General features: G+C 41.3%; 1 protein-coding gene across 17 annotated transcripts in view; it reads right to left on the bottom strand.

Moving 5' to 3' along the window:
- Positions 1-442: 442 nt before the first annotated feature.
- Positions 443-12,888, bottom strand: part of EBF3 (EBF transcription factor 3) — a 130,817-nt gene continuing 118,371 nt past the window's right edge. For 4 of the 17 annotated variants that reach the window (XM_084210047.1, XM_084210049.1, XM_084210048.1 and 1 more), the window contains 4 exons: positions 12,636-12,701; positions 11,809-11,986; positions 10,418-10,606; positions 9,446-9,947 (listed from right to left, as the gene is read on the bottom strand). In XM_084210047.1, the coding sequence (XP_084066173.1) occupies positions 9,610-9,947; positions 10,418-10,606; positions 11,809-11,986; positions 12,636-12,701 (771 nt within the window). In that variant the 3' untranslated portion in view covers positions 9,446-9,609. Of the gene's footprint in view, positions 3,026-3,208; positions 3,364-9,445; positions 9,948-10,417; positions 10,607-11,808; positions 11,987-12,635; positions 12,702-12,888 lie in introns of those variants that run through there. The other 13 variants (XM_084210044.1, XM_084210043.1, XM_084210042.1 and 10 more) reach the window with 6 other exon arrangements.

A 12,888-nucleotide genomic window follows, 5' to 3' on the forward strand; every position in this document is an offset into this window, starting at 1 on the left:
CATGGAAAATTTGGGTTGTGCTTTGTTTAAAATAACTTTTCCTGTTTACAGACTTTTACAATATGATATTAAAATAGTAAAAGAAAAAAAAAATCTATTGTTACCTTTACTTTACAGAAAGCCTGTCTGAAGTGCACCGTTTTGGTTAAATAAGAAAAAGAAATATTCTGCTCTTATCTTCACAAAAATTGAGCAGCTTTGGATAAATACTTCACCGAGGCTGAGCAACAAGTGATTGCCACTGCAGAGCAGAGATCTCCTTCCTCATCCTCCTCCCAGGGAACTGGGAAGACCACCTCAAGGCTTTGGGCATTTTCATAAGAAAGGAATAAAAATTCTGATATTTAGAAATGAAACCCCCAGTGTTGCGTTATTTCGTTTAGTGTTTAGTCACTTTTTTTAATAATCAAACCAGATGAAATTACTAAAAATGAAATTCACAGACAAGAAATACTTTAATTAAATATTGTGTAAAATGAACATTTTTTTATACAGTTAAATATATGAAAAAATGTACAGATAAAACAATCTTATTGTAGGGTCTTTAACAGTAAAATCTACCATTTAGTGAAGCTTTCGTCTGGAGACAATGAAGCGATGAGTGCATTGACTAATTAATCTAAAACACAAACAGATTGCATTTATGAAGGAACTTGCAGACTTTCTTAACATGTACACGTGACCTCTTTTTTTATTTCTTTTAGAGCAAAACCTTACTTAGACAAAATATAACGGAGGCAATTCAGTTCCAAAGTGACTTCTCAGGCTTTCCCACCTAGCCAAGCCTTGGCCGTGCTCACAGAGCTGTGCTACACTGAACCCTTCTTCTAAACCTTCCAGAAAAGCTTGACTAAAATGTGCATTTTTTGTTTTTGCCCAAAAAGAAAAAAAAATTACAAAAATAATAATAATAATTTTAAAAAAATTAATAATAATTAACAAAATGATCCCTCCTTTTTTGGTTAAAAGGTGAATTCTGCTGCAGTTTGCAACGTGCTTTGCAGTGCTGCGCTGGCAAAGGATTTAGTGCAAAGTAAAAATAAAAACAACTCCACGTTTCTCTGGCTGGATTTGGCACTGAGAGCCACGGAATACAACGGAGGTCATTCCAGTTTAAAAAGTACCGTCGGCTACGGGTTGATTACAAAAAGTTCCCTAAAAAAAACCCCAAGAAACCTAAATAAACAACTCCCAGACATTAAAAATTCGGTGTGATCCTGATTTCCCGTGAAACCTTCCCCGGTTTGGAGCAGAGCAGGGTTTGGGAGAATGCAGAGTGCAGCAGAAAATCAACACATAAAGGAGTGGCAGAATTGTACACCAGGATTGTGCTTTTTTTTTTTCCCCCTTATTTTTTACACCAGAAATCATCCAAATGAAGTCGTGATTAACAATTGTGGTGTAAGCCTGTGATAAAACAGCACAAAAGTTCTTCAAAGAAGTTCACTTTTAAGGCATCAGAGAAGTTCATGTGGCAAACATTTTAATTAAAACATCAGAAGTGAATTTATTTTTAAACTTTAGGCCTCTGAATTTTTCCAGTAAACACAGTTCAGCTATGTGGCAAAGTCATGGGTGGCAGCTAAAAATGACTTTTTACAATCTTAAAAAAAAATTAAAAAATAAAATTTTAAAAATAAAGAAAACAAACAAACAAACAAAAAAGAAAATAAAAAATGCAACCACAAAATAGATTAATCTTTTCTGTGGCTGAATCACATGCACATATTCTACTAGTACTCATTACAGCCGTGTGGCACAATTTTGATTTGACTATACAACAAACGACTTTTTCTTTCAAAATTATTTGTTCTGATAACTTAAAAATAATATAAAAATAAACAATGAATTTGAATTTTTGAAAAAAAAATTTAAAAAGAAAGGATGGAAAGGCTAAACAATAGCAACCTTATGAAGTACAAATGAAATGCACAGACACTGATTTATTTAAAAGAAAAACATGAAGGCAACAGTTCTTGGCTTAATGCTATTTTCAGCATCACGATACCAGGCCAGGACAAAAACCAAATACATACAAGAACATAAAAAAAATGATGAAAAGCAATATACAAAATTTCAAAGATAAATACAATATTTATAGTTGATATGTTACAAAATAAATTCCCTTAGTGACTGCAAGTGTTTATGTGAAAGAAAGTGTTGCAATGGATAAGACTATTTTATTCCTTATAGCCGTCATAAGGAATAAAATCTGCTTTTTTTTTGTCTAAATATTTAAGTGGATCTGAAAAAAATTCAAGACAAGTGTATAAATATTTAGCTACAACTTTGGCAAAATCACAAAAGTCTACAATTTTATAACCACATACAAAACACATTAGGGAAGAAGGATCTAGAAGTCAAAAGGACAATTTTCTGGTACAAGAAACATAGACTTCACAGTAGCCTAAAATGCAATAGTATACAGTGCTAGCAAAAGTTGAAAAAATGTTGCAGATCACACTTGCTTAACAGGAAGCTCTAGCAGTGGAAGTATATTTTTTTCATTTTTTTAAACCAACAGACAGTAGCAATTTCTTTTTTTTTTTTCTCTGTCAGTGTGCTTGTTGAAGGCAAGAGAATTCAATATCAAAGTTACAATTTCTAACTACAATAAGTTACAAAGTTCCATTTCATTAAGATGAAGTTAAGCAACGATAAACCCCCCCGCGCCCGCCCCCGCGCCCCGGTTTTTTGTGTGGTTTTTTTTTTTCTAATCATATATTCATCCTTTTTTTTTTTTATTCTTTTTTTTTTCCAGTTTGATGGCTCATAACCTCCTTGGCCCCCCTTTTTTTTTTTTCCACCACAAAAAAATATTTCACATTATAGAGATACACAACCATTGTGAATCTAGTTATGAGTACAGAAAAATGTTCGGAGGCATTTTTCATCAGTGTTTCATGATAATCAAAATGGTGCATCCACAAAGTTTCTCCCAACACATAGCAAGTACTAGACATAGCCAAGACGTAATCAGAAACTTTATACAAAATAGGCGTCGCTTTTTCCTTATTCTCCAGGACTGAGAAATGTGAAAATATGAGAAAAATTCAGTCAATAAAATGGAATTGTTCATGAAGAAGTAGGTTGTTTTGCATGTAGATTCTTAATAGTTTAAATAAAATCTTTAAACAAAGTCTTTTTTTTTTTTCTTTTTTTGTGGGGTTTTTTTTTTGTGGGTTTTTTATTTTTTTCCTGTAGCATTTTCGATTTTGTTGCTGATTCTGCGTGAAGATACTGCTTCCATCAGCATGTCTTAATATACTAAACTTGTCCCCTAAGCCCATCCTCTGCAGCTTGGTGCTACGGTAGGTAAACAAAAGTGACTTTACATTGGCGGGACTACAAGCCCGGACATGGCTAAAAGAAAAAAGAGAAGAAAAGGAGCTGTTATTGGCACGCTGGGCTCAGAGCCACCACGGGATGGGGGAGGATGCAGAGCAGAGCCTGGCTTCTCCACAGCATCCCCAGGGCAAGGACCACGGACACTCCTCCCAGCAGAACACCCCCCAGCCTCTCCTGGAGAAGGGAGCTCTGCGGGCAGAATGGCCCCGGTTCCCCAGGCTCAGCTTCTCTCCAGGCTCCTGACAAATCCCCTGGCTGTATCCCCATCCCTTGGGGACATCCCCACCATTCACCTCTTCATGCCCTGGGCAGAAAATGTCATTTTCCACTATTCTACTTCATTATAAAAGCAGGACTGAGCGAGCCAAGGACTCTCCAAAACCAAAACCAAGAACCCTAAACCCTCTCCCAACCCTAGAGCTCAAACACCATAAAAAGACATGATATTAAAACCCCTGACCAACCATATCCTGGGGTTTCTCAGATAAAGACTGAGATGCCAACAACCACTGTTTTTTCCTAGTTAACTCTTTGGTAGAAGCACAATTTAGACAGTCTTTAATTTTAGTGTTGTTTAATTTTTGCCGTAATGATATTTCTCATTAATTTATGTACAACAGATATTAATAAATTTGTTCGTGTAGCGATGTGAACTTCAATTTCTCAGTTCATTAATTTCAACAATATTAATTTATTTCAGATTCGCCGTTGCAGCTTTACGGTTCGGAAGAGCTGGGTCTGTACACATTTCATAGGTAACACCACCAGCACTGCTCCAACAGCCCAGAGCAACCCCTGGTCCTGCTAGAGCCTTCTGTGGATTTGGATGGAGTTAAACCTCCCTAAAACACAGCTTAGGTGATGTTCCTGAAACAGGATAAAGTCTTCCAACTCTGCCATTTTCCTCCCCAATTAAACGTGTCAAAAATGCCAAAATCAAAACTGAAGTTATAATTTTGGAACATTCTTCATAATGAATGTTTTAAACCTAACTTAAGTTACCAAATTTAACTGCAGAACAGTGGTTATATGGCAGAGAGCCTTTCTACCCAAAAATATTCCGTTTCCTTGCCATGTTTTCAGAGAATCACAAAATCATTTAGGTTGGAAAAGGTCTCCAAGATCACCAGGTCCAATCTGTGCCCCATCCCCACCTCGTCCCCAGCTCGCAGCACTGAGTGCCACCCCCAGCAACTCCTTGGACTCCTGCAGGGATGGGGACTCCAAACCTCCCTGGGCAGCCCCTGCCAAGGCCTGAGCACCCTCAAAAAACCCTGAAAAACAACTCTGCACTGGATCTCCTCTGCTCCACGCCTCATCAGCCCCGGCCAGCTGATGATTCCACCCTGTGCCAGGACCTGCCAAACCCCTGCTCTCCTTTGGCTTCTCCCGTGGGATTCAGCAGCAAATCTGTCACCATGCCAGTCTGGTTGTCTGGGGTGCACCTGGGCTGGGGGGTGCAGGAGATCATTTTAAGGAAAAGCTGTCATGGAATCACAGAATCATTAAGGTTGGAAAAGACCTTTAAGGTCAAGTCCGACATCAACCAGCACTGTTGTGGTTCACCACTAAACCTTGGCCTCAAGTGCCTCGTGCTGCAATCCAACCATCAGCTGCTCCACCCCTGGCAGTGTCCAAGGCCAGGCTGGACAGGGCTTGGAGCAGTTTAGGATGGTGGAAGGTGTCCCTACCCATGGCAGAAGGTGGGACAGGATGGGCTTTAAGGTCCCTTCCAACCCAAACCATGCTAGGATTCTGCTGTCTGAAAATTCAGATTATCTGCTGCCATATTTTTCTGGAGGAAAGAAAAAGTATCTCGGTTCATTAATTTAACCATTTTTGTTGAACTCTTTTTGTGGCCCAGTCTAGGGGGGTGCAAGGTTGGTGCTCCAGATGTGCGTTTCACAATTTATTTTAGTAGCAATCTTTGACAATTGTGAATTTCTGCACTGAGCTTCCTGCTGTGCAAATTGATACCAAACGCCTTCTTAAAGAAAAATGAGCTGGTGAGTTTTTTAATAATAATTTTAATACTTTCATCTGGAGGAAGACCAGAAAATTAAGCAGGATGCAATTTTAAAAGAATATAGAGAGCCTTTTGCTGTGCATTATAGTCCTATAACCAGAGAGCAATATCTTTCACAATCTATAGAAAGCAAATTACAATTGAAAACCAAATTTTGAACACATATTGTGCTTCCAACTTTGCAGCCAGCCAGTAGTCTCCCACTAAAAAATTTCTTTTCTACCTTTAATGTTCATTGTTTTAAACAGGAAAAGCCTCTCTGCCCTAAGGAACACACATGGCAGGATTCTGCTCTTAAAAAATTTGTGTGAGTACTTGACTTTCTGATCATAGACTGTGGAGGTCACACAGAGTCAACAAGATTGTGGCTTTTTGGATATGGCCCAAAAGCCCTTTTCTGTAGGCTTACTCACAGGAGTGAGTCAGGCCCTGGGGACAGCAGGGAGAGTTCTCCTCCAAGAGCTGCAGCTTCTGAGTGCTGGCCCTCCTTAGGCTGATGATGGCCATGCAGCTGGCATGGGTGCAGCAAGGGGCAGCAGCAAACACCAGCCCTGCCTGGCATTGCCCCCAGCCTGACCTCTCTGGGATTTCTCAGATTGCCTTTTTCACTCTTATCCTCTGTCTTCATTGCTGAATCACCAAATCCCAGAAGGGCTGGGGTTGGAAGGGATCCAAAGGACCATCTCGTTCCACCCCCCTGCCATGAGCAGGAGCACGTTCCACTGGAAGGTGTCTTGGCTCTCTTTACCAAAAAGTGTCACCTGCAGACATCTCCAGGCTCCCTCTTGGGCAGTAGGTCCTACAGCACCGAGTTTTGGGGTTGTGCTTACAGGCAGCAAGATCTTGCTTCTGCTGTTGTGGGCTCGGCTGGTCCTGATGCTCAGGGTTACATCAGCACAAAACAGAAATCAGAGCAGCTCAACTTCTGTTCAGCTCTTTGTTAGGGGACAAAACCAACCCCTGAGCTCCAGCAGGAACTGCTCAGTTCTGCTGTTCTCACCAACTGAGGTGTACCACAAGCAGCACTTTTCCCACACAGAGGTACCCTACAGTGGTTTACCCACCAGGGAGGGGTCAATTAACCCCCAAAACCCTGCAGAAGGACCACCCTTGTCTGAATTCTTATTCATTCTTATCCAAGGCCCTACTCATCCATAAACTGCAGGATTTGCCTCTTAGGCATCACCAGTGACCACGAGCTCCTACTGCCTTCTTGGCTTACCTAAATGTGGCCATTCCTAACAGTGACATCTCCTCAGCTGTGCCTCAGCTCCTTCACACCCTGCCCTAAAAAGGAGGCTCTGTACTTGAAGATCACCAAAAAAACTTCAGCTGCGTTGGACTGCAGCTCTCAAATTCCATATTTTAACTTAATGCAGAAAATGTGCTGATCAGAAAACTCTCAAGGTGATTGTACAGAGTCCAGAAAGCAACTAATTAAACTTTAAAGAGTTCCCTGACAACAAATGACTGAGAAAATAGGAAGGAAGAAGCAGAAACTCCCTAATGAACTCTATGTATCAAATGCAGTGTAGATAAGTACCAACACAGCAGTGTGGGTGGTTTTTCTTGACGATGTCTCATGAAGGAAGGAGCTGACAAACTCATCCCCATCCTGCCCCTCAGCCCTGGCTGCAGCTCAGGCAGTGGCTGAGATGTGTGAGGATGACTGGGTGAATTTGAGGGCTTTTGTGAGCTCAGTCTGAACTGACGCAAAGCTTTGGGTGGAAAAAGGGATGGTGCCTCTGATGGGATGGTGAAGGACCTCACAGAGGCCTCCTGGCTGGGGCAGGGGAGGTGGTGCTGAGGCCCTGGCACGGGGGAAGCTGTGACTGTCCCATCCCTGGAAGTGTCCAAGGCAAGGCTGGTCTGGCCTTGGAGCAGCCTGGGGCGGCGGAAGGTGCGCCTGCCCAAAGTTGGAACTCGATGGTCTTTAAGGTCCCTTCCAACCCAAACCATTCCAGGATTCTGTGATTCCATGTCAGTTCCCTAACTCCCACAACACTGAGCATCACCTTGGGGTGCTGTCTACTTTGCATAAATTGCGCAGATTTTTTTTTGCCACAACCCTGGAAGTCACTGCTCTAACTACCAGGCCAGAAGGACATTCTGCCTGTTTCTCTGGGTCATTCTGCTCAGCACAAAATGACTCAGGCTCAGCTGACAGAGGGAAATTGACCATTTTTATTTCATTATTTATTTATTTATTTATTTATCTATCTATCTATTTAATTTCAACACTTGGTTTTGAGTTCAGCTGCTGATCCAAAACCCGCAAGGATGACACTGGGTCTGCTGCTGGGATTGCAGCATCCAAAACTCAGGGCTTGAAGGCATGGGTTAGGTCTTCCCTGGGATCCCTGAGCATGGAAAAAGCTTAGTGCAAAGCGAGGTTGGGCTCAGCTTAGGAGCTGAATCCATGACCTATTTAACAAATCAGTATTGGCTGATTCCAAGTCCCCTTCTGAGCTTTACACAAAAAGCATTTTGTACCTGAGGATGGAGATGTGCAGTTACTGGGGGCCTGGGGAGCTGCTAAGGTGCTCATTCAGCCCTCCCAGTTCTCCTTAAAACCCCACTTAGAGGTAATCTAAAGATTAAAAGTACCTAAAACCTTGAGTATATGACAGGAAGGCCCTTACTCACATACTGAAGTGGCAAAAATCTGGATCATTTTAATTTAGATCTTTCAATAATTGTGTTTCTCAGAGTAAATCAAAATCAACTAGTTGATCTTCCTGCCTCAGATCTAAGCCATATGTTGCCACATTTATATTTTTTTTTATTTTGGACTATTTTTATTATTTTTTTATCATCTTGTTTTTCCTTTTATTTTTTTCATTATTTTATTTCAGTATTTACTTTTCACAACAGTGTCTTCTTACAAAAAGAGGAAAGTAGGACACTGGATTATTTTATGAATGGATTATCTTTTTTAAGAATATGGATATAGTTTTCCACTTACAGTAGTAACACAGTGAAGCTCTCACTAAAGAAATGCACAAAAAACTGTTAATTTAATTATCCTTTCCTTTAGTATCATGCTACAGTGAGTTTGTGCATCTGGATTCTCAGCTCTTTGTTGACCTAAGTGCATAACAGGGTCTCTGATGGTTTTTTTGGGCCAAGAAGTTAAGAGCAACCTACAGGAATATTCATTTTGAGATGCCAGAGTAGATTTGGGGTGGACAGGCATCTCTGTGGGACTGGGATGATGTCTCTCCAAAGTGCCTTCAGCCCCCCACAAAATGCTGGTGTCCAGAATTGGTTTGGCAAATTAAAATCCCCCTCATCTGTTTGCCTGTGAGTGCTGCTTGGATTATGGGTGTCATGGTGATACAAAGGATAAATAATCCTGTGCTGCTGCTGCTGCTTAACTGGGGAAGTTAAGAGGAGTGACGACCTCGGGGTGAGTCTCTCCTCAACCCTTCCTGGTTTCAATGGGATCTGAAGTGCTCAATTTACTGCACTGTGCACTGAGACTCCGGCAGAGAAAAACAAACCTTCCCAGCGATTCTAATGCACCTACATGCATGTCAAAACACCCCCTAAAAGTGGCAAAATTGGCCACCAGTCTTCCCTTTTAGGGTGACTTCTTTGTGTTTTTGTTCTCACATTGTGCCGTAATTCCTCCTGCCACACACCCTGCAGGTGACCACAGACATTCTGCCACTGATTTATCAGTTGTTTCTTGCATTACCCACATGAAATCACACAAATTAAAAAAAAAAAAATTAAAAAAAATTTTAAAAAAGAAAGAAAAAAAAAAGGCAAAATATTAAAATTTTCTGCCCTAATTAAAATATTTAGTTCATTTAGGGAGGCAACCACTCCAACACCACAGTAAGAGCTGGCACCACCAGAGCATGCAAACCACTGCATACGGGGCTGCCTAGTCCAGGAAAGCTCAGTCCACTGAGTAAGGGCTTAACCTGACTTATATTAACTTGACATATTTAAAATCACTACTGCACCCTGTATAAAGTGAGAAAATCACATCGTGTCCTGCCAGAACACTGCTGGGTTTAAACATCCACAGAAATGTGTTCAGAAAACATAAAAACACCAGGAGTACACAAACCCTCCAAGAGGCATTCCGGGATACAGTCTTCCCTTAAAATTTAAGGCACGGACTCCTAAGGGAAAATGCCAGAAAAACAACTGGTGTTCGCTCTAATGCAAGCATCAAAAATGAACTAAAAACCTGAAAATCTCAGCAGACCATTCATGCTATCCTATTTCTCCCCCTGCTTTTTCATCACTACAAGAGCACTGAAAAATCCAGCCAGGTACCGTTCTCCCAGAGAAAAAAAGCACCAAAAAAAAAAAAAAAAAAAAAAATAGCAGAGAGAAAATTGAGAGAGATCGAGCTCACCTTGAAGTCCATTTCCATTTGCACTGGTGCAAGATGGTGGAGGAGAGGCTTGGGGCCTGACAACAGGAGCGAAGGCGCTCTTTTGTTTCACTGCAGAGATGACATTGGCAGGTGAGAATGAGAAAATGCCGTGTGTACTGCTACAGTTTGAAGGGAGGGTGACCGAAGAGGCTGCCATGGTAGGGCTTGACGGCACTACTGCAATAAAGCAAAAATAATCAGGACTCAGATTGAGGTTTTCACGGCAAACACGGAAAAAGAGAGTGATAGGGCCTTGCCTCTTAAAATATATATAGAGATATATATATATATAAAAAAAATATATATAAAAAAATAAAAATGAAATGCCTTGGCTTGGCCACTCTCTGGATAACAGGCAAACTCTTTTGTGTTGGACTTTTGTTACGAATTGCGCAGTCCAATTTTTGTTTTGGTTTTTTTGTTTCGTTTTGTTTTGTTCGTTCTTTTTTTTTTTTTTTTCTCTATCTGAGATTGTATTCTGGCACAAACAGATCAATTTATTATTTTCATTTTTACGTCCAGCCTCCAGAGTCACCCCTCCTTTTATCCAGTAGCTGACAATAGAGGAAATCAAAACAATGCAAGGAGTTGATTTTGTAGTAAATATGAATCTATATGATGATGTGTTACCAAAAATAGACACTTACTGCCATAAGGAGAGTTAGCTGAGGAGCCATTAAGAAATCCAGGGGAACCTGGTACACCTAGATTGGGCATGCCGGCATTGCCATATCCATTCATGCTATTGCTGACTGTGTTGTAATTGGACTGCTGAGGAGTACTGCTGGGAACATATCCTCGCGGGGAAACACTGCTTGTGTTGCGACTGTAACCTACTGTGTTAGAAACCCCCCCACCCCAAAAAAATAATGTTATTTTATAAGATAGACTTAGGGCTGGGGGGTTTCCTCATGCAGCATATATTACACAGTTTTAATTGATTGCACAGCTTTGCTCTGAGTTGTCTCTCACTGCCCTATCAACTCTTGCAGCTTGAGATAACCTTATCACGCCAACCCTACTTAAATCATCCGCGAGCACTCTATGTTGTCTCTCCTCTTAGCACAGACAGCCAACAAAAGCTCTCTTCGATCCAGCTGTGTCAGGTGCCTTCACGTTTGTCTTTAGGAGCAATTATCAACAGGCTCGAGTCCCGCTTTGTACCAACACACTGCGTGAACTTTCAGCCTCTCCGCACCTTCAAATGCCAGAGCTGACAAGAAAAACTTTTTTGTTGCGGTGATTTACTTTAAAAAGGCTGTTCTGGAGTCTTCATTTTGTGATTGATATTTTTTATGCTAACAACAAGCTTTCGTAAGGTGTAGCCATCAGTGAAAACTAATTCAAGAGCAAGTACAGAATTTTATAAGGCTTATTAGCTTGGAAACGCATTAAAAGACAATCTTTTTAGAAGAGGAAACATAGCGGAATCAGGATTTTAAACAACAATTTGTTCCTATCTGAGCAATCAATTTAATAATTACGTTGCAAGCAAAAAAAAATATGCGTTTGAACATATCTAATAATCCTGTTTCCCTCCTTTCATTAGTATCAAAATTAATTTTAAATGCAATATGCTACATGCATTTTCAATTACAACAGGTAAATTAAATCAACTATTACTTTTATTAGTAACATATATGTCACACATGCCTACAAACAAAGTATTTTAAAATCACAGACATCAAATTAGATTTATCTGTGTAAATATTCCAAAACCAGGTGGAGGTACCGAGACATAATTATTTTATAAAGCAACCATACACGCTGTATATTTACTGCGAATAACAAAGAGCTTCCTACACTTTGCCAATTTTATTTTCTTTTTCCCCCACTGGAGATGCTTTATGATAACAGTAAATGAAAGAACAGGGAGAATTAAATATTACGAGAAAAGTTAAAGACGGCATTTCATTCCGCGCTCAGACACACGGCTAGGGGGACAGAGAGAGGGAGGACGCGGCAGTGACATCAGCTCGCATGAACAGGCCAAGAGCAGCCAACAAGGTGAAGGATTGACCCTTGAAATCCCACCTACCTTGGTCGTTGGCTTGCGATGTTTCGGAGACATTGACGGCGAGCTGGCTGCTGAAGGAGTTCACGCCCATCATGCCGGTGTGGGCGGGAGTGTTGGCTAGAGTGGGGATCTGGTTGTGGTTGCGGGGCACGCTGTACAACGCCTCAGCAATGTCAGCTGCTCGTTTCAGGATTATTTCCTAGAGAGACACGGAACAAGCGCTGACAACTCCGATTTGTGCAAACGCTCCAAAGTCACAATAGCGCAAAAATTTACCGAAGAGATTCGCGTGGAATTACGGGGAGGGTGGGGGGTTTGCTGCTCGTTCCAACCACACCTCCTGTTTTTCCTTCCCATGCCCAATTGCTCCTCAACACAGTAAATGTAAAGAAAGGAAGAAATTAACGTAAAACTCCAGTTTAGCACTGGAAGCCAGGTGAAAATCGTCACACGGGTTTTATGCGCCCAAGGCAGGAGTTGTATTTTCAGCAGTTTGCAAAATACAGTACAGCTGATCCACTCGGCTGAGCAGATTTCTTTAGGACTTCCCATTAGTCACTGTATATTTTGGCCCCAGTTCAAGGTTATTCTCTTGCCTTAATGCTTGCTTATGCTTTTGGCACCTTGCACATAATTGTCATTTCTGATAGGCAAACGAGCAGCGAGAGGAGAAGGGGAAGATGAAGCGCTTCCCTCGGAGCATTGCATCACATCACACTGCCCTCAAGGTGGCTGGCAAAGCCTGGCTGTGTACAAAGGCACCGTGCTGATGCTCTGCCAGCCCTGCACAGAGCAGGTATTGATCTACACGTGTCGGCGTGGGAACAAAGAGCGCGCTGCTGACCTACCTGGTTGTTATGGGGCATCCCATATAGGGCTTCAACAAGGTCTGCTGCTCTCTTAAGTAATACTTCCTAAAGGAAAACAAACAACCTGCGTTATGTTTCACTCTGACAGGAGCAGTGCAGCAATGTTGGCAGTTGTAGCCTCTCTAATTGGAAGAAACTGATAAAGTGGATAAAATACGTCACATGCCGCCCGTGTGCTCCCGCTATATTTAGGGGATGTATTACAAAGATAGGAAGGTATTTTGTTTGGGAG

The sequence above is a fragment of the Fringilla coelebs genome (genome assembly GCF_963513975.1).
Source record: "Fringilla coelebs genome assembly, chromosome: 8".
Lineage (NCBI taxonomy): Eukaryota > Metazoa > Chordata > Aves > Passeriformes > Fringillidae > Fringilla > Fringilla coelebs.